The following is a 27,065-nucleotide window of genomic DNA, read 5'->3' on the forward strand; positions in this document are numbered from 1 at the left end:
CTATTTAAAGTGTGAGATGGTGTTTTTGCACGTGTACAAGGCATGTGGATACTGAAGTGGTGTGTAGAGGAACAGAAGAAGAGTCCTTGAATATTTAGAAGAGCAAGAAAATAATTGTTAATTAAAAAACTGGCAAGTTTCTTTTATTGACTGAAACAGGTCTAATCTGGCACAGATTCGCCACATGAAGTCGTGGGTTACACATACACAATGCTGGAGGAACTCAGCAGACCAGGCAGCATCTATGGAAAAAAAGTACAGTTAAAGTTTTGGGCTGAAACCCTTCGGCAGGACTGGAGAAAATAAGCTAAGGAGTAGATTTGAAAGGTGGGGGGAGGGGAGAGAAATGCCAGGTGATGGTTGAAACTTGGAGGGGAAGGGATGAAGCAAAAAGCTAGGAAGTTGGTTGGCGAAAGAAACAGAAGACCATAGAAAAAAGGAGAAAGTGGTGGGGTGGAGAAGAGGAGCACCAGGGGCAGGTGATGGGCGGGCAAGGAGATAAAATGAGAGCGGGACAAGGGGGCTGGAAATGGTGAAGGGAGGGGTGGAGTCATTACTGGAAGTTTGAGAAATTGATGCTCATGCCATCAGTTTGGAGGCTACTTGATTACTTAGAGTGAGGACAAGTTCCACTAGGTGGAAGAGAGTGGTGATGGAGGGGAACTGGTTGGATCTGGTGTCCCGAATGAAACGGAGAGCTTTGAGGTCTTCCTGGTGGGGGATGGAGGTGTATGGGGACTGGACATCTACAGTAAAAATAAGATGATGGGGGCCAGGAAACCTGAAATCCTTGAAAAGATCAAGAGCGTGTGAGGTGTCACAGATGTAGTTGGGAAGGGACTGAACCAAGGGGTATAAAACAGAGTCAAGGTATGCAGATATGAGTTCATTGGGAAAGAAACAAGCTGAAACAATGGGTCTACCTGGACAACCAGATTTGTGGATTTTAGGTAGGAGGTAGAAAATGGGGGTTTGGGGGGGTGGCAGTGGATGGGAGATCCCCAGAGTCAATAAGGTTGGTGGATAGTAAGTGAGACAATGACCTGGTGTTTCTTAGTGGGGTCCCGTTCAAAAGGTAAGTAAGAGGTGTCTAAGAGTAGTGAGTTATCACCCAACCTCAGAATCAGGTTTATTTTCACTAATACATGAGGAAATTATTGCTTTTTGGCAGCAGTAAAGTGCAGAATATAAATAATTGCTATTATGAAAAATATAAAAATATAGTACAAAAAAGAGCAGAATATTGAGGTAATATTCATAGGCGATTCAGAAAACTAATGATGAAGGGAAAGATGCTGTTACTAAAATGTGTCTTCAAGCTCCTGTACCTCTTCCTTGTTGATGGTATTGAGAAGGGGGCATGTCCTGAATAGGAAAGGTCCTTAATGATGTGGAGAAGACCACATTGGGAATACTGAATGCAGAAGATGAAATTGGAGGAGCATCACCTGGATGGCAGTGAAGGAGGAGGTGTAAGAACAAAGGTTGCACCTCCTGCAGTTGCAGGAAGAAGTGCCACCAGTTGGCAGCGCTGGTTTGGGATGAATGGGCCATAGAGTCTCGCGGGACTAGTTCCTGTGGAAGGTGAAAAGGGATGGGGAGGAAAAAGTGTGGTTAGTTGTGAGATGTTTTTGCAGTTGGGGGAAATGACAAAGAATGATGCACTGGAGGCGGAGGCTAATGGAGTGAAGATGCGCAGAGAAACACATCCACATTGGATGGAGGTGGGAAAAGAGCAGAAGTCTGAGAAGCTAGAAATATGATAGTGTTCCATCTGTCACAACAGAAGAAAATCCAAGTTTCATGAGAAAGGACCCTTCATGTGTCTTGGAATGTAATACCTCACCAGATGTAGCAGAGACAGAAAATAGGAGAAAGAAATGAAATCCAACCATGAAACATGGTGGATAAGGTGTAATCTAGGTGGCTTTGGGAGGCACTGAGTTTATAGTAAATGTCAGTTTGTCTTCAAAGTTGGCGATAGAGGTCCAGAAAAGGAATAAAAATGTCAGAAATGGCCCAAGTGAATTTTGGAGCAGGGTGGAAGTTAGTGAGAGTGATAAAATTGAGATCCACATTTGTGCAAGAATAAGCACCAAAACAGTTGTTGATGTAAAAGTGAAGAGTTGGAAGGGTACCAGAGAAAGTTTGGACAAGGGTTGTTCCAATTAGGCAACAAAAAGACAGGTATAGCTAGGGCCCGTGGCTACACCTGTGATTTACAGGAAGTTAGCAGGGTCTCACCAGGGAAACTCATGTACATCACTTTTGATTGTTATGCAATGGGGAACAATCTGATTTATGGTATGATCAATGACATAACTTTCATTTAGTTGACACATTCATTCATTGATTTTATTGTACAGCTATATACTAAGAGTCTGTAGGTGAGCATCATGGATAGCATTAGTCATGTGGCAACCAGATGTAATTTGTGTACCTTTACTAAACTTTAATTTGGATTATTTGGACATTAAAACTAATGCACATAAAATGGCTTTGCTTACTTGGTTGATCTACAACAGTGTCAGAGGATATCTGCCAAAAGAAGCAGTTAAGTATCAAGTGAAGTCTCTCCTTTCAGTCATGTATTCCATCTTCCCAGCTTAAAATTAGCAGACAATGAACAGAGTCTGAGCAGACTCATTTGGTGAGATCTTAGAGAATTAAATTGGCTACTTCTTATGTAATACAGTCATAAGGTGTGTCAGTTACATTATTCACAGCAGTCTGCCCCTTTAATAGGTCATTGAGAAAGAATGTATGCTTAAAAATCTATCCCGAGTCAATAGTGCTATTGGAAGTGGATTTTGAAGACAGTACATCATGCTGTTTTTCCTGTATAGTACTCATATTGGTACTCTAAATGAGAAAATTGATTTTACAAAGCTAGTCATAAGACTTTTTAAAAGGCATAACAAGTATTGGCAGGACTCTGCTCAATTGACTCATTTTAATAGTGTACACAATCAGGATTTCTTTCTGAAAGCAGATTGTACTGTGCAGAATACTTAAACTTCCATTATCATTCTTACAGTGGTAAAATGTTGAAATTGGGATCCAGTGATGGAGCACAACCCTCCAGAAGTATTCCCAACAGTTACACTGAAAAATCTGGTCTTTTAAACAGATGCTAAGTTTGATGTGACACAAGTTCAACTCTTGATTGGAGAAGAATGACTTTGAGCAGACTAATTTAAATGGAATTAGTTGCTCAATGCATTTGAATATTTTTTGCTTCAATTATGTTAATAATTTTTCATATTTTAATTTGAATAGATTTTGAATATTCTTCAGTGTTTCAGTATTAAAAGTTTTTACAAGTATTTAACATCTTGAGATTTACAATCGGTGAGAAGTTTCATGCTCAACCAGCTGTCAAAGTATTACTTGGAATAGAGTTATGGCATTGTAGAAGAGCAGCAAGTGTGGGCAGCGCAGTCACTCACTCCCTCAGGTAGGGTGAAACAATCCATTTCATGGGCTGGATGTGATTTGCAAACCATTTACTCTACCCTCCTATTTAATCAAGAGCAATGTTAGTACATTTGCCAAAGCAAGACTGCAAAAGTGCACATGATTCAAATGACAGTTTTTGTCATATTAAATTTAGAAAGATTGGATGTTTACATGGTGTATTTTGTTTGTTTTTTGTGTTAAGATGTGAACAGTTTGAAAGATCAGTATTTTTTGTCCATCATAAGTACACTGGATTCAATAGTGAATGTGAGACACTTTCTCAAGCATTGTAGTCTTTATGATGAAATTTACTCCCATGAAGGTTGGGCTGTTTTTGAAGCTGTTTAATTGTCTGCCACCGTTTACAACTTGAGGTGGTTGAATAATCCACTGGGTGGGGGATTACATCTGATGTATACTGTTTATACAGCTTTGCTTGGTTGATATCTCATTGTTAAATACACTAGTTGTGAGCTCTGGCAGGCTGTTCTGCACCTTGTTTAAATGGGTTTGATCTCTGGCTTAATGGGTTAGAATGATAGAAGATACTTTGCCACATTTTTAATATAGCTGAGGTTTACAGCACCTCATGAATGCCCAGTGTTGAGGTGCCAAAATTAGCATGTGTTCATGACATTTGACATGATGGTATGCCATACAACATGCAGGGTTTTCTGAGTTTGAAGAATGGACTTATTTCCAGATCAGCTTAGTAATAGTCAATTCCATCAATACTGTAATGTTCTGTAAGTCTCACCTCATCTAGTGTGTTCATTTTAGTGATATACATGGAAGATGTCATTCAGAATACATGCAGTACCCACCGTATGCTTTCAAGGTGGCGGCATACCTATTCATCAGTTATGGGAGTTTAGTAATGCTTGCCCATAAATGACACAATGTCATGAGACTTTATACAAGTTGAGGTTGAGGTAGAGAACTAGTTGATGTTTAGTGGATAGTGTTTAACATCTCCAGGATAAGGTGTATTCAAGGACTGGAAAAGAGGAATCCAGAATGTGTACTACAAGGTTATTTACTTTACTGATGCATGAGAATGAGAAAATCATATTAAATTAAAAATGGTTTAATTTGTCAAATCCAGAAGAATTTCAAAATACATCCCTTAAAATAAAGTTTAATTGTCATTAAACCAAGGATAAATGCCCATCATTATAGTCAAATGAAACTTCATTCCTCGAGGGCCGAGGTGCGAAATGCAGTTCATACCGGCAGTCATGCACAGCACAAGGCACATGATAGCAGTAAACATGTAGTCACACAAGAAAAATAACGTGGCCTTAGTCAATGAATGTCATGTCCTGTAGATTGATGGTGCATGGCATGTTGTCGGCAAGAACAAGCTCGCAGGAGTCCGATTGTCATGCACTAGTACAACCATAGATAAACACAATCCAGCTTGTTTTTCGCTGAGAGAACATTGGAGGGCAGTGTTGATGGGAAGGGCCAACCTCCAACCCAGCATGGATGCTGTGTTCCACTGCCTTGGTGTCTCCCCCCGCCCCCCCACCGGTGCTGCAGCAGGTGAGCCTGCGGAGGGCCAAACCGGCACTACAGCTGAGGCTTCGCAACCCTCCCACCATTGGCCTCGCTAATGAATCAGTAAACCTGACTTGCAGTATTCTACGTTAACAATGTTCAGTAGGGTTTTGGGATAACAAGGAAGATGTCCAAAACAATCACTGGCAACATTTCTTAGACAGCACGCTGCCTCTACACGCTGACTTGGCCTTCCTGCAGCAGGAAACAACACAGTTCGGATAAACTGCAGCTCCTCCACTATCATGCCATTCACTGATGGGGTAGACCTGCAGTATTTAATGTTCTTAAAATGGAGCAGTGTTTTGCATCCGTAAAGGACAAACAAGTACACAGTTGGTTGGACACTGAGTGGCCGCTGTGTCCGAGTGCGCTGCCATTTTACCAGAAGTGTATTCACAATGTCAAGTGATTATACAAAGAGCAAAGTAGGTCAATATAACAAGTAATGTACATTGCTGGCAATTTCTTCTGAGTACTGAGCAGATTAGTTTTGTAGTCTAGTGTTTACTAAAAATGCTTCCGTTCTTGACTGCAATTCTTTCGTTAGTATGTTGAATTAGATCCTTTGAAACTTCATCTTATTTGACACTGATATGGCCTTATACATGCAAATAACATTGTGTATTCATTGACTAGTGTTAATTGACAACATTGTAAAGGGTCTTATTATAATATCGTTTTGAGTTTGTGTGTCACAAACATGAGAAAATCTGCAGATGCTGGAAATCCAAAGCAAAACACACAAAATGCTGGAGGAACACAGCAGGCTAGGCAGCATCAATGAAAAGGAATAAACCGTTGACATTTCAGGCCAAGACCCTTCATCAGGAGTGTATTTGCTGATAGTTTGACCATGTGACCGTACTTTGACTTTAGGGTGTTTATAGTTGTGTTGATTTTGCGTAGCATGGAATATAAAGACCGTTTTTGAGAATATATTTACTTTGACTTAGTATTTTGTATTAAAATTGGTAACTTATAAAAAGTGCTGTATTATAGACAATTGTGTTGTATTCTTCTGCAAGAGAAATTGAATCTGTTTCTAAATTATACCTTCCCAGTGGAGGCAGTTTTCATTAAAAGAGGTGAACTTTTTGAAGCATGCATATGGTGCATCCAAGCTTAGAATTTACTCTTCAATAGCTTTTTATAGGTACTCCAGCAAACTATTAATTGCCCATCCATTTTTAATAAGTTTTGTAGGCAGAGATTTGCCTCGGATCAAGGAATAGATCAAGTGTGAAGCTGGAAGACTGATAAATCACTCTTGGAATCTGAGCAAAATCCAAATATATTATTTCTTCCCACCCGTTTTTGGAAACATCAAATTTCATTGCCAGGTTACACCTTCTGAATAACAGAATGTGCATTGTGGCAAAAAAACACGTGTGAAATCCTTGTGAACCAAAATCATTAGCCTAAGCGTTTGGCTACATCTCATCCTCAAATAGGCATGTAGGTATGGCTAGGCATACCTGAACACTTAAATTAGAGATATCAATCACCTCAGCATTGGAGGAGAAGCTACTTCAGCAATTGTATCCTTGAAAATCTGTTGCACAAAATTCATAGCAGAGTGGGAGGTGTTTCAGGATTGTCATCTCAAAACAATCATGTAAGGGATTTCAGTTTAATACCCTATTTAATGATTAATGTCAGGTGTCAATGAAACTACAGCATTGTCCCTACAAAGGCCTCATTACTCATTTTAACCAGTACTTGAAGCAGACATTTCACTCAAGGTGTGATGAGCCCAAAATTAGGTTATAACCAGATGAGGAAAATGTAGCTACCTTTTCTGATTGCAGTAATGAAAATCTAAAACAATAGTGCACATCCATAATGACTGCTCCTTTTGAACTTTTCCATCACCATCTTTCATATGGTCATGCTATGGTATGGTATTTCATATGGTATTTAATGATGAGAATAAAAGTGGTTTGAGTCTGAATTGCAATTGACTTTGAAACACAAATGAGATGAAGGGTTATGAGGAAGCCAACTGAGAAGGAAAAAATATAGAAACAGAGGAGGAACGTCACATCCTGCTGTAGATATTGTGAAAGCAGTATTATGCCAATTGATTTATTTGTAGCAATATGCTGCATATGTTGATGTTGGTCAATATAATCACCCAGGTCTCCAGAATCAGAAATGTATAGAGAGAAAAAGTGATTAGCTAGGCAAAATGTTCCAGAAACTTTGTTTTGATTATGCTGGTTGTTGGGGCTATCATAAATTAAGGCTTTATCCTGCAAAATTAATCCTCTTGGTGATAACTACCAACATGAAATTCAGGTTTTAGGTTCTATTAGTGGTTGCAGCTAGTAGAGAAAGGGCTTGTATTTTGCAAACTGCAGGTGTGGTTTTCAAAATGTGAAATTCCTCACTATTTGTACTATCAGGTACAATTGTTCATGTGTAATCCACTTTTATCAGCCTAGGTTAAAACAGTATTTGCAAGTGTAGAATTGCTGATGCAGAGGAAAACGAAAAGATGAATGGAGGATTGAAAAGTAAAGAAAGACAATTACTTTCTTTTGAAGTCAAAAACTTTAATTGAGATCCATTTGAAAAAAATATTCTGCCTAGAATGCTCTCTATGCACATTTCAGTATTGGAGTTTGTATCTGATAAATTATGGCAGTAAGTGGATTTTTTTGTCTTGTTTTTCTTTTGCTCTTTATACTGTGTTCTTTCCCTCCATTAATGTACAAATTGGGAAATTGGCGAAAATTGGGGAACGAGGTGAAAAATACTTTATTAGCGATCATATTACAGGTGTCCCCCGCTTTTCAAATGTTCGCTTTACAAAACCTCACTGTTACAAAAGACTTACATTAGTTACCTGTTTTCACTAACAGGTGTTTTCACTGTTATGAAAAAAGGCAGCGCGCAAAAAAAAGCAGCATGCAAAAAAAAGGCAGCGCACGCCCCGAGCAGCCGCTCTCCCCCCGGATTCAGAACTGCATTCTCACCGGCATTGCTTAAACACGTGCCTGTGAGCAGCCGTTAGCAAGATGAGTTCTACGGTATCAGAAAAGCCTAAAAGAGCTTGTAAGGGTGTTACACTTAGCGTAAAACTAGACATAATTAAATGTTTCGATCATAGTGAACGAAGTAAGGACAGAGTGAGTTTGGCTTGTGGAAGTTGATGAAGATGATGTTGAAGAGGTTTTGGCATCCCATGACCAAGAAATGATAGATGAAGAGTTGATGCAATTGGAAGAGAAAAGGATAACAATTGAAACCGAATGCAGTAGCAAACGGACCGAAAGTGAAGTCGGCCAGGAACTGAATGTGAAGCAACTGCGTGAGATTTTTGCTGCAATGATAAAGTATGACATTAAATTTGAAAAGGTACGTAGGTTTAGGGCATATTTGCAGGATGGTTTGAGTCCTTACAAAGAACTGTATGATCTAAAAATGCACGAGGCTAAGCAGTCAAGCAAGCCTTCCACATCAGACACAGCAGACAACGAACCTTGACCTTCGACATCGAGGCAGGCAGACATAGAAGAAGATGACCTGCTTGCCCTGATGGAAACAGACGACATCCCAGTGTCCCACCACCCCAACCCCCGGGCTGCGGACAGATACCAATCCGCGAAGAATGCAGCGGTGGCCGGAACGCACCCAGCACATCTTTTAAGAAAAAAAGCCGAAATAAACAAGCTAATTGAGGCGATTGCGTTGCCTCTGATCTGGGCCAACATTTACGTGCCAGGTGGCACCTAATTAATTAGCTTGTTTATTTCCGCTTTTTTCTTAAAGATGTGCTGAGTGCGTTCCAGCTACCGCTGTATCACTGCATGCTTCGCGGATCGGTATCGGGTTGCTGCCCAGAGGGTGGGGACCACTGCACCACCCCAACCTCCGACGACTCAGCCTAACACACCATCATCAGTGTGCTCGGCGCTGTCTTCCAGATTCCGTAAGTGATACTACACTGTACATACATTATTTCTACTTTATGCAGGCTGTGTATTTTTAGGTGTTATTTGGTATGATTTGGCAGCTTCATAGCCTAAAGGTTACTGGAGAGCACTTGCACCGTGTTTCGGCCGACGGCGCTTGCGTAAGATTTTCACTACGGAGAACAGTGCGGTAATGATTGTGGAAAAGTATTTCTACTTTATATGGACTGTGAATTCATCATATCATTCCAGCTTTTACTATATATTACTGTTATTTTAGGTTTTATGTGTTATTTGGCATGATTTGGTAGGTTATTTTTGGGTCTGCGAATGCTCACAAATTTTCCCATATAAATGGTAATTGCTTCTTTGCTTTACGACATTCCGGCTTACGAACCGTTTCATAGGAACACTGTACCTTCAGATGGTGGGGGAAACCTGTATTTTATAATACTTAATTAAAAGCTATTGCATCCTTTATGACTCATCACTTGAATTCTGATGCCAGTAATCACCATGATGAATTAATTTTTAGTGGAAAGGAAGTATTATGTGTAACATTGAAGCATTCTTGCTTATTATCTGCATACTGGTTATTTTGCCACATCTTGTTATTGTGAGATGCATAGCAGCATATGTCATGGTAACGTGTGACGTGACCTGGTATGGAAGACAAATGCCCAAGAATGGAAAAATCTACAAAAAGTGGTGGCTCAGCCCAACCCATCATAGGCAAAATAGTCTCTACCTTTGAGCAAGAATCACTGCCCACAAGAAAGCAGCATCCATCGTCAAGGACCACCAGCATATATGCCATGCTCTCTTCTCACTATCATCAAGCAGAAGCTACAGGAGCTTTGTCACACACCACCAGCTTCAGGAACAGTTATTGCGCTGGAGATATCAGACAGGACAATTTCACTCACCTCAACTCTGAACTGATCACGGACTCTACAACCTATGTTCTCAATATCGATAATTTACTTATATTCTTTATTTGCACAATTTGTCTTCTTTTGCACACTGATTGTCAGTTTTTTTAGAATCAGTCTGGTTTAATATCACTGGTATGTATTATGAAACTTGTTGTTTTGCAGCAACAGTATGTTATAATTTGTAATAAAATAACTATAAATTACAATGAGAAATTTTTAAATAAATTAAATAGTGCAAAAGAGAGCAAAAAACTGAAGTAATGTATATGCATTCGTTGTCCTTTCATTGTTTTGTAACTTGTTAATTAGTACTGAAGGTATGATGGTGTTGAATGCTGAGCTGTAATCAACAAACAACGGCCTGATCTAGGTATTGCTATTGTCCAGGTGATCCAAGGCCAAGTGGAGAGCTAGTGGGATTGTATCTGCTGTAGACCTATTGTAGCAATAAGCAAATTGCAGGTTAGGTTGGAGTTCATTCTGCCCTTGACAACCTGTCAAACACTTCATTACAGTAGATGTGGGTGCACCTGGGTGATGGCTGTTGAGGCAGCTTGCCCAGCTCTTCTTGGGCACTGGTATGATTGCCACCCTTTTGAAGCAGGTGGGATCCTCTGACTGCAGCAGTGAGAGATTGAAGATGTCCTTGAACACTCCTGCCATTTGGTTGGTGCAAGTTTTCAGTACCCTATCAGGTACACCATCAGGGCATTACACCTTGTGAGGGTTCACCCTCTTGAAAGATGTTCTGTTGGCCTCTGAGACAGATCACAGGGTCACCAGATGCTGTAGGGATTTGCACAAGTGTAGTTTTATTTTTTCCTTTCAAAGCATGCATAAAAAGTGTTGAGCTCATCTGGGAACGTAGCATGATATCTAATCATAATGTCAGTATTCACCTTGTAGGAAGTAATCGTCTGCAAACCCTGCTTAAACTGCATCCACTTCCTCTCTAACTTCAATCAGAATTGTTTCTTTCGCTCTCAAGTAGCCTTCCATTTGCCAAACCTGGACTACTTGTATAGTTCTGGATCACTGGTCTCACTAGTCTTGAATGCCACGGATCTAGCCCTCAGCAGACTATAAATCTCCTGGTTCATCCATAGCTTCTGATTTGAGTATGTTTAGTACATTCTCTGAGGCACACACTCATCACTCTTGATGATCTGTAACTGACAGCTGTGACGTGTTCATTCAGATTTGAAGATGAATATTGTCCAATCCTCTCAAAGCAGTGCTGTAAGTGCATCTCTGCCTCCCTTGCAACGAGTATTATGAACAAAGCGGATGAGCTTACAGCGTAGATCAGTACTTGGAGCTATTATGTTGTGGCCACTACGGACGCTTGGATGGTTCAGGGACTGGAATGGTTACTTCCAGTGCCAGGTTTTAGATGTTTCAGAAAGGACAGGGAGAGAGGCAAAAGTGGTGGTGGCATTGCACTGTTGATCAGAGATAGTGTCATGGCTGCAGAAAAGAAGGAAGACATGGAAGGATTGCCTACGGAGTCACTGTGGGTGGAAGTTAGGAACAGGAAGGGATTAATAACTACTGGATGTATTTTATAGACCATCCAACAGTAACAGGGACATCGAGATAGGGAGACATATTCTGGAAAGGTGTAATAATAACAGGGTTGTCGTGGTGGGAGATTTTAATTTCCCATATATCGAATGGCATGTCCCGAGAGTGAGGGGTTTAGATGGGGTGGAGTTTGTTAAGTGTGTTCAAGAAGATTTCTTGACACGGTATGTAGATAAGCCTACAAGAGGAGAGGCTGTAGTTGATCTGGTATTGGGAAATGAACCTGGTCAGGTGTCAGATCTCTCAGTGGGAGGGCATTTTGGAGATGGTGATCACAATTCTATATCCTTTACCATAGCATTGGAGAGGGATAGGAACAGACAAGTTAGGAAAGCATTTAATTGGAGTAAGGGGAAATATGAGGCTATCAGGCAGGAACTTGGAAGCATAAATTGGGAACAGAAGTTCTCAGGGAAATAGACGGAAGAAATGTGGCAAATGTTCAGGGGATATTTGCGTGGAGTTCTACATAGGTACGTTCCAATGAGACGGAAAGGATGGTAGGGTACAGGAACCATGGTGTACAAAGGCTGTTGTTAATCTAGTCAAGAAGAAAAGAGCTTATAAAAGGTTCAAAAAAACTCTGTAATAATAGAGATCTAGAAGGTTGTAAGGCTAGCAGGAAGAAGCTTAAGAAAGAAATTAAGAGAGTCAGGAGGGGCCATGAGAAGGCCTTGGTGGACAAGATTAAGGAAAACCCCAAGGCATTCTACAAGTATATGAAGAGCAGAGGATAAGACATGAGAGAATAGGACCAATCAAGTATGACAGTGGAAAAGTGTGTACAGAGCCGGAGGAGATAGCAAAGGTACTTAATAAGTACTTTAGTATTCACTACGGAAAAGGATCTTGGCGATTGTAGGAACGACTTGTAGCAGACTGAAAAGCTTGAGCATGTAGATATTAAGAAAGAGATGTGCTGGAGCTTTTGGAAAGCATCAAGTTGGATAAGTCACTGGGACCGGACAGATGTACCCCAGGCTACTGTGGGAGGCGAGGGAGGAGATTGTTGAACCTCTGGAGATTATTTTTACAGTATCAATGGGGACGGGAAAGGTTCTGGAGGATTGGAGGGTGGCAGATGTTCCATTATTCAAGAAAGGGAGTAGAGATAGCCCCAGGAAATTATAGACCAGTGAGTCTTACTTCAGTGGTTGGTAAATTGATGGACAAGCTCCTAAGAGGCAGGCTTTATGAACATTTAGAGAGGCATAATATGGTTAGGAATAGTCATCGTGGCTTTGTGAAAGGCAGGTCGTGTCTTAGTGAATTTTTTGAGGATGTGACTGAACACATTGATGAAGGTAGAGCAGTAGATGTAATGTATATGGATTTCAGCAAGGCATTTGACAAAGTACCCCATGCAAGGCTTACTGAGAAAGTAAGGAGGCATGGGATCCAAGGGAACTTTGCTTTGTGGATCCAGAACTGGCTTGCCCACAGAAGGCAATGAGTGGTTGCAGACGGGCCATATTCTGCATGGAGGTTGGTCACCGGTGTGCCTCAGGTCTGTTCTGGGACCCCTACTCTTCATGATTTTTATGAATGAACTGGATGATGTAGTAGAGAGATGGATTAGTAAATTTGCTGATGACACAAAGGTTGGGGTGTTGTGGATAATATGGATGGCTGTCAGAGGTTACAGCAGGACATTGATAGGATGCAAAACTGGCTGAGAAATGGCAAATGGTGTTCAACCCAGATAAGTGTGAGGTGTTTCATTTTGGTGGGTCAAATGTAATGACAGAATATAGTATTAATGGTAAAACTCTTGGCAGTGTGGAGGATCAGAGGGATCTTGGGGTCCGAGTTCATAGGACACTCAAAGCTGCTGCGCAGATTGACTCTGTGGTTAAGAAGGCATACGGTGCATTGGCCTTCATCAATCACGGGCTTGAGTTTAGGAGCCGAGAGGTAATGTTGCAGCTATATAGAACCCTGTCAGACCCCACTTGGAGTACTGTGCTCAGTTCTGGTTGCCTCACTAAAGGAAGGATGTGGAAACCATAGAAAGGGTGCAGAGGAGATTTATAAGGATGTTGCCTGTATTGGGGAGCATGCCTTGTGAGAATAGATTGAGTGAACTCGGCCTTTTCTCCTTAGAGTGACGGAGCATGAGAGGTGACCTGATAGAGGTGTATAAGATGATGAGAGGCATTGATCATGTGGATAGTCAGAGGCTTTTTCCCAGGGCTGGAATGGCTAGCATGAGAGGGCGCAGTTTTAAGGTGCTTGGAAGTAGGTACAGAGGAGATGTCAGGAGTAAGTTTTTTTTTATGCAGTGAGTGGTGAGTGCATGGAATGAGCTACCGGCGATGGTGGTGGAGGCGGATACGATAGGATCTTTTAAGAGACTCCTGGACAGGTACATGGAGCACAGAAAAATAGAGGGCTATGGGTAACCCTTGGTAATTTCTAAGGTAAGGACCTGTTTGGCACAGGTTGTGGGCTGAAGGGCCTGTATTGTGCTGCAGGTTTTCAGTGTTTCTGTATCTTCTTGATCGTCATCACCGGTGCTGCGCTTTAGTCTCTGCCTGTATGCCAGGAGTAGAGAGAGAGGCAAGGGATCATACTTTCCAAAGTGTGGGCGTGTGGCGGAACAGTAAGTGTTGCTGGTGGTTCAACAGTGGTCAAGTGTTGGCACCTCTGGTTCCACAGGTGATATGTTGGTGGTATTTGTTTAGAGACATTGTAGTTGGCCTGGTTGAAATCCCCCACCATGATTGGGAAGGCATCAGGGTGTGTACTTTCATGACTGCTGATTATGGTGCTCAGCTCCTCCAGTGCCTGCCAGTTGGTCAGAGGTGAAATGTACACCACTACCAGGATGATGGCTGAAATGCCCTTAGCAGATAAGATGGATGACATTTGACCATGAGATGCTCCAGACTGGGTGAGCAGGATTGAGACAGAAACGCCATGTAAGTGCACCAGAATGAGTCGATCATGAGACATACTCCACCTCCTCTACCTTTGCAAGAGTCACCTGTCCCGTCTTTTTGATGGATAGTGAAGACTTCAGGCTGCAGCACTGCATCTGAAATGGCGGGGGTTAGCCATGTTTCTGTGACGCAAAGTACAAAGTAGTCCCTGATGTCCTTCTGTTACTGCAGTCTTGCATTTTAATCCAGAGGCTGTACATTCACAAGCAGGATGGTGGGAGTGGGGGGTCTAAGGCTTCTGAATTTCAGTTGTACCTGCAGACTGGCCTGCATGCCATGCTTCCATTTTTTTTGAAGGGGAACTGCACTGATGACCTAACTCTACTGTCTGCAGTCTGCCAATTTTTGAGGATTGATAGCTTTTTAAAAAAGCCTTAAGTTGCTTTCTGACTGTTGATTTCAGGTGTAGTAGTCCTAAACGCAGATATTTCATAATTCCCATCAGAGCTGCATGTAAAGTGTTCGCATCTTGACAATGTAAATTAAGTTTGAGGTAAATTTGTTATCAAAATGCATCTATATCACTTCTTACAACCCTGAAATTCATTTTCTTGTGGGCATACTAAATAAATGCAATAACCATAAGAGAATCATTAGAAGACCCCACCAACAGGATGGAAAACAAGTGTACAAAAGACAGCAAAATGTGCAAGTACAAAAATACAGAAATAATAATAATAAACAAAAAATATTGAGAACCTGACAAGAAGAGTCCTTGAAAGTGAGCCCACAGGTTATAGGAACAGTTCAGTGGTGGGGCGAGGGACGTTGAGTGAAGTTAACCCCTTTGGTTCAAGAGCCTAATGGATGAGGGGAATAGCTACTTCTGAACCTGGTGGTGAGTCCTGAGGCTTCTGTACCACCTTCCTGATGGCAGCAGCTAGAAGAGAGCATGACCTGGGCAGTGCGTTTATTGTAGTTCTGTTTTAACTTGGTATGATAATTAAAATCTGAGGCTCATTTATCAGTTAATTTTGTTTGGCATTAATAAAATATTGACTGTACCATTAATAATTAATTGAGATTGGAATGCACAAGTCCTAAGCAAATTTAACCTGTTTAGTAGGTATCTTTTATGTAACCGTCTTTAGGCCAGACCAAATATTTCATTGCTAAGGTCCTCAACGTTTTCAGAGAACAGGGCATCTTGGACAGCAACAGTATGATTTTCAGATAAAATGTCCAAGTGCTTTGACCAGAGGAGTCGCTGAGCTATTCATTATCACCTGTTCAGCAAAGATGTCCCAAAAGTGAGAAGAAATATAGTTCACTAAAAGCACTTAATTGTATAGGTATGTATTAAGTTTACCCAATTTTCAATGTTAGGCCAGAGAAGCTAATATTCATCATGTTATTTAGAGATTTTAGACTTGAAATTACACTTTTATGACAAGTTTACTTCCTACAGCGCATGTACAGAAATTAATGACATTTAATACATTTGAATGACAAACTTACAGCAAGATACTGTTTTTTCCAAAGTTAATAAGATTTATTGCAGGTCCAGTAACATCTTTGATTTCTGTTTAGTCATACATCTGCTCTTGCCTTAGGTTGTTATGATATTTGTGCGCAATTATGAACATTATTACTTATCCTGTTGCAGTAAATACTGAGTAATAATGTGCTCAAAAATATCTTTGAAATTGAGCATTATTACTGAAATATAGAAAACACATGCTTAATAACACAAAAGCATGGTTATCACAATTCTTTAATTTCCTCCTTAATACATAATGGCTAACACTTTTCTAAACTTTTTCCTTGCAGATGTGCAGAAAGACATTATGATGCTACTAAATTTAATTGCAGAGGTGGGTTAACTTTTATCGAACTCCATTATGAGATTGTCGTAATAGGTAAAACCTACCTTACTATTAGGTTATTTTGTTAGAGTAATATGAAAGCGTGTGTAAAGCATGCAAAATTATAGGGATTTCTCATAAGTAGTGGGTGATGGATTTAGTCTGTGCAGGATGTTGTGATTTCTATTGTAGTGAACAGTGTAGCAGTAATTATAATTTTCTGCCTACATTATGATATGATGCTGTGATATAAAATCTTGGTGGTAGGAGATGAAGAAGTTCAGAATTCCAACGAATATGTTGCAAGATTTGTCTATTTTTGTTAAATATATGCATTGTTTCCACCTTCCCATGCTGAAAACCTACATGCATGGTGTTATTTGTTTAAAGCTGCTAAATTATTTTGAATCAGTATAAAAACACTATATATAGCATAATAATTTTGTGCAATATTTTGGTATATATATTTTGCTAGAAATAAATCTCAGGTAAAATTAATTCTTATCATGATTAAGACTTTATCAATATTTCAATTTGTTACCATTGTGCATGATATTTTCATAAAATAATGCTCTTGTGGAAGTAAAATGACAGTTTGATTATTTCTGTGAACATTTTGTAATTTCTCTTTTTAGTCGCACAATATCCTTTTGAAGACCACAATCCACCACAGCTAGAACTCATAAAACCATTTTGTGAAGACCTAGATCACTGGTTAAGTGAAGATGATAACAATGTTGCAGCAATCCATTGCAAAGCTGGAAAGGGACGGACAGGAGTAATGATCTGTGCTTATTTGCTTCATCGTGGCAAATTTTCAAAAGCACAAGAAGCCCTAGAATTCTATGGCCAAGCGAGGACTATAGATAAGAAGGTCAGTGGAAGTAGGCTTTAATAAAGAGTAAATCTTAATAGCATGAAAAAGTAGTATTTTTCTAAATAGCAAGTAGTATAATGCAATAGTTATTTTAATGTTGATATTTAAGAGTCGATTTGAAAAGGTCTATGAAAATACCTAATTAATTGAATTAACATGCAGAGTATAGATAATTCTTTGTAAGGTGCATAATAAATCATTGTATTCTGAGCAGTTGCTGCATTCTGCTACAGGAATTGGGAATGCAGTTGTCACAGAAAGCTAGCACATTCTAAAACATAGAAGTAATATTTATGTAATTTTAGTTCCCTTTCATTGAAGAATGGGTGGTCTTAAACAGTTTACTGGTCCTAAAATACACTGTTTCAGAAAGTTATAAACAAGTGATTGGGAATTTTCTTTGCACCAACAATTTACAAGTAGTATTTTGACAAGTTAAGGGGATACCTATTTTCTTAATATTTTAAAAATCTTATTTACCATTTAAATTCCTAATACTCCAGCTGGATGTTTTATAAAGCTTTACTGTATTATTTTATTTATGAAGCTAAGCAAGTGTTTTAAATAGCAGTCTCTTCTTGTCTAGCTATCTTCTGAAACTTGCATAACTCATCGCACTCAGCTGAGGTCCATTTAGTTGATCTCTCATTTTTTCCTCCAACAAATGCATCTCTCGCGCACTTAAATTTTATCTGTCATCTGTCATTTGTCTGCTAATTATGCCAATGTTTGTCATTTTAAAAAATTGTCTTCACTGTTCAAGCAACACGCACAAAATGCTGGTGGAACGCAGCAGGCCGGGCAGCATTAATAGGAAGAAGTACAGTTGACGTTTCGGGCTGAGACCCTTCGTCAGGACTAACTGAAAGAAGAGATAGTAAGAGATTTGAAAGTGGGAGGGGTAGATCCAAAATGATAGAAGACAGGAGGGAGAGGGATGAAGCTAAGAGCTGGAAAGTTGATTGGCAAAAGGGATACACGGTCGGAAAAGGGAGAGGATCATGGGACGGGAGGCCTGGGGAGAAAGGAAGGGGGAGGAGGAGCACCAGAGGAAGATGGAGAGCAGGCAAGGAATTATTGTGAGAGGGACAGAGAGAGAGAAAAAAGGAATAAATAAATAAATAAATAAGGGATGGGGTAAGAAGAGGAGGAGGGGCATTAACGGAAGTGAGGGAAATCAGTGTTCATGCCAACAGGTTGGAGGCTACCTAGACAGAATATAAGGTGTTGTTCCTCCAACCTGAGTGTGGCTTCATCTTGACAGTAGAGGAAGCCATGGATAAATATATCAGAATGGGAATGGGACGTGAAATTAAGATGTGTGGCCACTGGGGGATCCTGCTTTTCCTGGCGGACAGAGCGTAGATGTTCAGTGAAACGGTCTCCCAGTCGGTGTCGAGTCTCCCCAATATATAGAAGGCCGCATCGGGAGCACTGGATGCTGTATATCACACCAGCTGACTCACAGGTGAAGTGTTGCCTCACCTGGAAGGACTGTCTGGGGCCCTGAATGATGGTGTGGGAGGAAGTGTAAGGGCATGTGTAGCACTTGTTCCGCTTACAAGGATAAGTGCTGGGAGGGAGAGCGGTGGGAAGGGATGGGGGGGATAAATGGACAAGGGAGTTGCATAGGGAACGATCCCTGCGGAAAGCAGAAGGGGGGGGAGGGAAAGATGTGCATGGTGGTGGGATCCCGTTGGAGGTGGCGGAAGTTGTGGAGAATTATATGTTGGGCCCGGAGGCTGGTGGGGTAGTCGGTGAGGACAAGGGAAGCCCTATCCCTAGTGGGGTGGCAAGAGGATGGGGTGAGAGCAGATGTGCGTGAAATGGGGGAGATGCGTTTAAGAGCAGAGTTGATAGTGGAGGAAGGGAAGCCCCTTTCTTTAAAAAAGGAAGACATCTCTTTTGTCCTGGAATGAAAAGCCTCATCCTGAGAGCAGATGAGACAGAGATGGAGGAATTGTGAGAAGGTGATGGCATTTTTGCAAGAGACAGGGTCGGAAGAGGAATAGTCCAGGTCGCTGTGAGAGTCCGTAGGCTTATAGTAGACATCAGTAGATAAGCTGTCTCCAGAGATAGAGACAGAGAGATCAAGGAAGGGGAGGGAGGTGTCGGAAATGGACCAGGTAAATTTGAGGGCAGTGTGAAAGTTGCAGGCAAAGTTAATGAAGTCAAGGAGCTCAGTATGCGTGCAGGAAGCAGCACCATTGCAGTGGTCGATGTAGTGAAGGAAAGGTGGGGGACGGATACCAGTATAGGCTTGGAATGTGGACTGTTCCACAAAGCCAACAAAAAGGCAGGCATAGCTGGGACCCATAGGGGTGCCCATGCCTACCTTTAGTTTGGAGGAAGCGGGAGGAGCCAAAGGGAAAAATTAAGAGTAAGGACTAATTCCGCTAGACAGAGGAGAGCGGTGGTAGAGGGGAACTGGTTAGGTCTGGAATCCAAAAAGAAGCGGAGAGCTTTGAGACCTTCCTGGTGGGGGATGGAGGTATGTAGGGACTGGACGTCCATGGTGAAAATAAGGCGGTGGGGGCCAGGGAACTTAAAATCATTGAAAAATTCAGAGCGTGAAATGTGTCATGAACATAGGTAGGAAGGGATTGAACAAGGGGGGAATAAAGCAGTATCGAGGTATGCAGAAATGAGTTCAGTGGGGCAGGAGCAAGCTGAGACACTGGGTCTACCTGGACAGGCAGGTTTGTGGATCTTGGGTAGGAGGTAGTAATAGGAAGTGCGGGGTGTGGGAACTATGAGGTTGGTGGCATTGGATGGGAGATCTTCTGAGCTGATAAGGTTGGTGATGGTTTGGGAGACAATGGCTTGGTACTCCTTAGTGGGGTCATGATCGAGGGGTAAATAAAAGGAGGTATCAGCGAGTTGTCGCTGTGCCTCGGCAAGGTAGAGGTCAGTACGCCAGACTACAACAGCGCCCCCCCCCCTTATCAACGGGTTTTATAGTAAGGTTGGATTGTCGTAGATTGCAGAGAGACATTGATAAGATGCAGAAGTGGGCTGAGAAGTGGCAGGTGGAGTTCAATCCGGAGAAGCGTGAGGTGGTACACTTTGGAAGGACAAACTCCAAGGCAGGAGTACAAAGTAAATGGCAGGATACTTGGAAGTATGGAGGAACAGAGGGATCTGGGGGGTACATGTCCACAGATCCATGAAAGTTGCATCACACGTAGATAGGGTAGTTAAGAAAGCTTATGGAGTGTTAGCTTTCATAAGTCGAGGGATAGAGGTTGCGCAATGGCTTTGAAGGTGTCCACGGTCATTGGACCCCGCATTGATGGTGCTGGAGTCCGGGTTTTGAGTATGCCCTGGGTTGGTAGAGCCGCCGAGATCAATGGCGGGGGCCGCAATCCGAAGTTCATGCCTGCTAGCGTCTGAGCCAGCAGGCTCTGGGGTCTGCAGTTGGAATTTCTTGCGATCCTTGCCTAATATGACAAAGTCAAAAAAAACGGCGATTGCACGCGTGGATCTGACGGAGGATGAAATAATGGGCAGGTCCATTACAAACGGCGAAGAAAGTGTCCCAGAGGTGTAGAAGGGACTGGGATAGGTACCTCCTCATAGTGGAGAGTAACTTCCGCCATCTCCAACAGGATCCCACCACCAAGTACATCTTTCCCTACCCCCACCCTTTCTGCTTTCCGCAGGGATCGCTCCCTACGTGACTCCCTTGTCCATTCGTTTCCCACCCCACTTCCCTTCCCACCGATCTCCCTCCCAGCACTTATCTTTGTAAGTGGAACAAGCTACACGTGCCCTTACACTTCCTCCCTCCCACCATTCAGGGCCCCAGACAGTCCTTCCAGGTGAGGCGACACTTCACCTGTGAGTCAGCTGGGGTGATATACTGCGTCCAGTGCTCCCGGTGCGGCCATCTGTATATTGGTGAGACCTGATGCAGACTGGGAGACCGTTTCGTTGAACACCTACGCTCTGTCCACCAGAGGAAGCAGGATCTCCCAGTGGCCACACATTTTAATTACATGTCCCATTCCCATTCTGATATATTTATCCATGGCCTCCTCTACTGTCAAGGTGAAGCCACACTCAGGTTGGAGGAACAATACCTTATATTCTGTCTGGGTAGCCTCCAACCTGTTGGCATGAACATTGATTTCCCTCACTTCTGTTAATGCCCCTCCTCCCCTTCCTACCCCATCCCTTATTTATTTATTTATTCCCCCCCCCCCCTCTCTCTGTCCCTCTCTCAATAACTCCTTGCCTGCTCTCCATCTTCCCCTGGTGTTCCGCTCCCCCTTTCTTTCTCCCTAGGCCTCCCGTCCCATGATCCTCTCCCTTCTCCAACCATGTATCCCTTTTGCCAATCAACTTTCCAGCTCTTGGCTCCATCCCTCCCACTGCTGTCTTCTAGCATTTTGGATCTCCCCCTCCCCCTCCCACTTTCAAATCTCTTACTATCTCTTCTTTCAGTTAGTCCTGATGAAAGGTCTCGGCCCGAAATGTCGACTGTACTTCTTCCTATAGATGCTGCCTGGCCTGCTGCATTCCACCAGCATTTTGTGTGTGTTGCTTGAATTTCCAACATCTGCAGATTTCCTCATGTTTGCGTCTTCACTGTTCACTAAGTTTTGAAGTTTAGTTTCTATTACACTATGGTATTTATCCTTTAAACAATTTCTTGTCCACTTAATTATTGTCTTTTAATGTCAAGGGTTTAGTTCATCTTTAACTGAATTTAACAGATTAATCTTTTGCTTTTGCAAGGTGATCTACACCATATCAAGCTTCCCACGTTCAAATTTCTCTACTTTGTCATGGAGCATAAATTAATTGAAAGTAATTTGCTTTTAGCTGGCTCAAATGCGATACTAGTTTATATTTTAAAATGGAATTTTTTTCTTTGCCCCAGCGGGGTCACTGCTATTTATAGGCTGACTAACAAATAAGAATTGAAGTTATTACCTTATTCCTCCTTGATAAAGAATTATTGTTTGCTGTCTTTTTGTCCTGTCAAGGATGTCTTTGAAGATTGTGGTCAGAGAACCTACATTTTCTACCCTTACTTTCCTTACAAATCAAGGTTGCATCTCATTCAACCCCGTTCAATATTATATACTGTCGGTCGTTGTCCTCATCTACTTCCGTAGTGCTGGCAACCACCTTTTTGGTAGTAACATTGGCAGAGTCCACTTTACTGAGACCAACGCATCTATGCTTTCTACCATAAGATTTATTTGTTCAACAATTGAACATGCTCTTTCAATGTTTGTTGCTGTTGTATTTTTATATTAGAATGTATCTGATTTTAATGTCTCTTAGGTTACATATTATTACTTGCCTTTTATTTTCCTTGTAATTTTGGAAACTTCCATTCCTCTTTATTAATCTCTTAAACAATCTCCACATTACTCATCTATTATCTGCTAAGTATTTGTGATGTTAATTAACCTTGAGTAAGTGCCATATTGTTTATGAATACCTGGATTCTAGTGTCTCAGGAGAGCAGTATAGTTCATTGTTATTGTCAGAAGACTGTTATGAGGAAAAGGACCAGAGAGCATTAAAGATAGCTTCATGGAGGTGTAAAAAAAAGTTTTAAGAAATTGAGAATTTGCATTGCAACGATTCCAGGGATATCCCAAGTCTGTAATTAACAAAAATCTAATTAGGATTTTAATCATAATGTGACTGAAGTAGGTGCAGATACAGATAATGTTAGTGAAGTAAGTGCTCAAGTGGAGAGGACGAGGAATGTGGATACAAAATAAGACAGATTTAAGGCTGTGAATGAGTTCTGTTGCAATGCGGTTTTACTGAATAGATGAAGAAATCAGAAATCTGAATTCAAATATAGTCTAAACAGGTGAGATGATTTGAAAGCTTGAAATAGGATATGCTGACTAACTTAATTATATCAAACATGTCATCTTGTTATCCAAATAAAAATACTCTAGATACTGGAAATATGAAATAAAAATAACAAATTCTGGAGGTTCTCGGTAGGCCAGTCATCATCTGTGGAGAGGCAAATATTGTTATCCTTTTGGTCAATGACCTTTGAAAGGAATTCCTTCAGAAACATTAACTTGGTTTATTTCTCCACATATCTCCTGTGTTTTTTGATTTTTAATTGTGAAATTGTAATACTTATCAATTTGTCTATGCTTCTAGTCCTTATTAGTTTAGGAATTCCAGAAGCTAAATGTACTTCCTTTTGTCCATGATTCATAATTTTAGACTATTTGTCAGCAAGTTCCCACCCAGCTTTTATAGGCCCATTAATTTAGGCTGTGTTCCCTGTAACTAATTTGATTGCTTTATTAAGGTTTCATTATACAGTTACTTCTATAGTAGCTAGTTGTGCTATAAACTTTGACTCTGTCATCATGATAATCAAATTTAGAAAAGGTATTAGAAAGGCTGTCTGTGCATCATTTAAAAATGGGATGCATCTTAGATTGTTTTGGGGATGGGTGGAGGCAAGGGTAGAGGGGAGGTGTGGAGGTGAAGGATTTGCTGTCAAATTGTCCCTATATGTTGGAAAGGTGCCAGAGGATAGGAAAATGGCAGATATGATAACTTCCAGTCATACTGATGTAAGGATGGCCTTTTGTAGCAGTAGGTTAGATTGAGGGCATTTGATGTTTTGTAGACTTGACTTGACAGTACACCTTGCAGAAGCCTTGCAAGACCATGTTCTGAGTCAATGGCTGAGTGGGGCGGGTTGATCATATATTCTCAATTTATATTTTTTAAGTCAGTTTTGTTGATGTTAAAGCACATGATGGACGCAATAAAATGATTCTCAGTTTGTGAATTTATTGCAGTTTAGTTCACTATTGCTGATTGGTTAGCTCTGATTTATGGTCTCCCTGGTAAGTTTTTAAATGTATTATCCAACAGACAAGATAAACAGAACCATTTTTCTTTGCCTTTTTTTTTAAAAAAAGTGTCTTATCTCCAGAATAATCATAATATGAATCATGATTTGGTGGCATGATGTAAGGAAAATAAGGGCTCCCGAAATACAGATTAGATTAGATTAGATTGCGGACACACAGTCCTCTTTTATTGTTATTTAGCAATGCATGTATTAAGAAATGATACAACGTTTTTCCAGAATGATATCACGGAAGCACATGACAAACCCACTTAAAAACTAACAAAAACCACATAATTAAATAGTTAAAACAGTGCAAAACAATACCGTAATTTGATAAGAACAGACTATGGGCACGGTAAAATCTCAAAGTCTCTCGCAAGTCCCATCATCTCACGCAGACGGTAAACCTCCAGCGCCGCCAACTTGCCAATGCAGCATCCTGGAAGCATCCAACCACAGTCTGAGTCCGTCTGAAAACTCCGAGCCTCTGACCAGCTCTCCGACACTGAGCGCCATCTCCGCCGAGTGCTTCGACCCCAGCCCCAGCAACAGGCAATAGGCAAAGCCGAGGATTGGGGGCCTTCATCTCCGGAGATCTCTATCGCGCAGTAGCAGCAGCAGCGAAGCAGCCATTTCAGAAGTTACTCCAGGTGTTCCTCCGTGCTTCTCACGGCTGTCTCCATCAAATCCGGATTGTGCATGGCCCCCTAGTTAACACATAATCGATATCATTCAGAACAGTTGCACGCGCTGCGTCGCGCCGCCATCTTCTCCTCCCTCAAATGATCCAACTGAGATACTTGAGAGGGTGTCAGATATTTGCTTGTCTTATGTGTATTCTTGCTGTGTTAGCATCATTGTTGTCCAACAATTATTGTCCATCTTCAATCAACCCAGAAAAGGTAGTGATAATCTGCTACCTATAATCCTTATATAACCATATAACAATTACACCACGGAAACAGGCCATCTCGGCCCTTCTAGTCCGTGCCGAACTCTTACTTTCACCTAGTCCCACCAACCTGCACTCAGCCCATAACCCTCCATTCCTTTCCTGTCCAAATAGCTATCCAATTTAACTTTAAATGACAACATCGAATCTGCCTCAACCACTTCTGCTGGAAGTTCGTTCCACACAGCTACCACTCTCTGAGTAAAGAAGTTCCCCCTCGTGTTACCCCTAAATTTCCACCCTTTAACTCTCAACTCATGTCCTTTTGTTTGAATCTCCCCCACTCTCAATGGAAAAAGCCTATCCACGCCAACTCTATCCATCCCCCTCATAATTTTAAATACCTCTATCAAGTCCCCCCCCCCAACCTTCTACGCTCCGAAGGATAAAGACCCAATTTGTTCAACCTTTCTCTGTAACTTAGGAGATGAAACCCAGGTAACATTCTAGTAAATCTTCTCTGTACTGTCTCTATTTTGTTAACATCTTTCCTATAATTTGGTGACCAGAACTGTACACAGTACTCCAAATTTGGCCTTACCAATCAATGCCTTGTACAATTTCAGCATTACATCCCAACTCCTATACTCAATGCTCTGATTTATAAAGGCCAGCATACCAAAAGCTTTCTTCACCACCCTATCCACATGAGATTCCACCTTCAGGGAATTATTTCTAGATCCCTCAGTTCTACTGCATTCTTCAATGCCCTACCATTTACCATGTATGTCCTATTTTGATTAGTCGTACCAAAATGCAGCACCTCACATTTATCAGTATTAAACTCCATCTGCCATCTTTCAGCCCACTGTTCTAACTGGCCTAAATCTGTATGCAAGCTTTGAAAACCTACTTTGTTATCCACAAAGCCGCCCATCTTAGTATCATCTGCATACTTACTAATCCAATTTACCACCCCATCATCCAGATCATTAATGTGTATGACAAACAACATTGGACCCAGTACAGATCCCTGAGGCATACCTTTAGTCACCGGCCTCCAATCTGACATAGTTATCCGCCACTACTCTCTAGTGTCTCCCATCCAGCCACTGCTGAATCCATTTTACTACTTCGATGTTAATACCTAACGATTGAACCTTCCTAACTAACCTTCCGTGTGGAACCTTGTCAAAGGCCTTACTGAAGTCCATATAGACAACATCCACTGCTTTACCCTCGTCAACTTTCCTAGTAACCTCTTCAAAAAATTCAATAAGATTTGTCAAACTTACCTTTCCACGCACAAATCCATGTTGACTGTTCCTAATCAGACCCTGTCTATCCAGAAAATTATATATACCATCTCTAAGAATACTTTCCATCAATTTACCCACCACTTACGTCAAACTTACAGGCCGATAGTTGCTAGGTTTACTCTTAGAATCCTTGGAACAATGGAACAGCATGAGCAATACGCCAATCCTCCGGCACCATCACTGTTTCTAATGACATCTGAAATATTTCTGTCAGAGCCCCTGCTATTTCCACACTAGCTTCCCTCAAGGTCCGAGGGAGTATCCTGTCAGGACCTGGAGACTTAACCACTTTTATATTCCTTAAAAGCACCAGTACATCCTCTTCTTTAATCATCATAGTTTCCATAACTACCCTACTTGTTTCCCTTACCTTACACAATTCAATATCTTTCTCCTTAGTGAATCCCGAAGAAAAGAAATTGTTCAAAATCTCCCCCATCTCTTTTGGCTCCGCACATAGCCATCCACTCTGATTCTCTGAGGGACCAATTTTATCCCTCACTATCCTTTTGCTATTAATATAACTGTAGAAACCCTTTGGATTTATTTTCACCTTACTTGCCAAAGCAACCTTGTATCTTCTTTTAGCTTTTCTAGTTTCTTTCTTAAGATTCTTTTTACATTCTTTATATTCCTTGAGCACCTCATTTACTCCACGCTGCCTATATTTATTGTAGATTGCTCTCTTTTTCCGAACCAAGTTTTCAATATCCCTTGAAAACCATGGCTCTCTCAAACTTTTAACCTTTCCTTTCAACCTGACAGGAACATAAAGATTCTGTACCCTCAAAATTTCACCTTTAAATGACCTCCATTTCTCTATTACATCCTTCCCATAAAACAAATGGTCCCAATCCACTCCTTCTAAATCCTTTCGCATCTCCTCAAAGTTAGCCTTTCTCCAATCAAAAAT

General features: G+C 41.2%; 1 protein-coding gene across 1 annotated transcript in view; it reads left to right on the forward strand.

Annotated features, from left to right (window-relative positions):
* LOC134358933 (phosphatidylinositol 3,4,5-trisphosphate 3-phosphatase and dual-specificity protein phosphatase PTEN) overlaps positions 1–27,065 on the forward strand; it is a 135,263-nt gene that overhangs the window by 84,756 nt on the left and 23,442 nt on the right. Inside the window, exons 4-5 of the mRNA XM_063071626.1 lie at positions 16,171–16,214; positions 16,841–17,079. Of these exons, the coding sequence (XP_062927696.1) occupies positions 16,171–16,214; positions 16,841–17,079 (283 nt within the window). The remainder of the gene's footprint in view (positions 1–16,170; positions 16,215–16,840; positions 17,080–27,065) is intronic.

This window comes from Mobula hypostoma, chromosome 19, assembly GCF_963921235.1.
Source record: "Mobula hypostoma chromosome 19, sMobHyp1.1, whole genome shotgun sequence".
NCBI lineage: Eukaryota > Metazoa > Chordata > Chondrichthyes > Myliobatiformes > Myliobatidae > Mobula > Mobula hypostoma.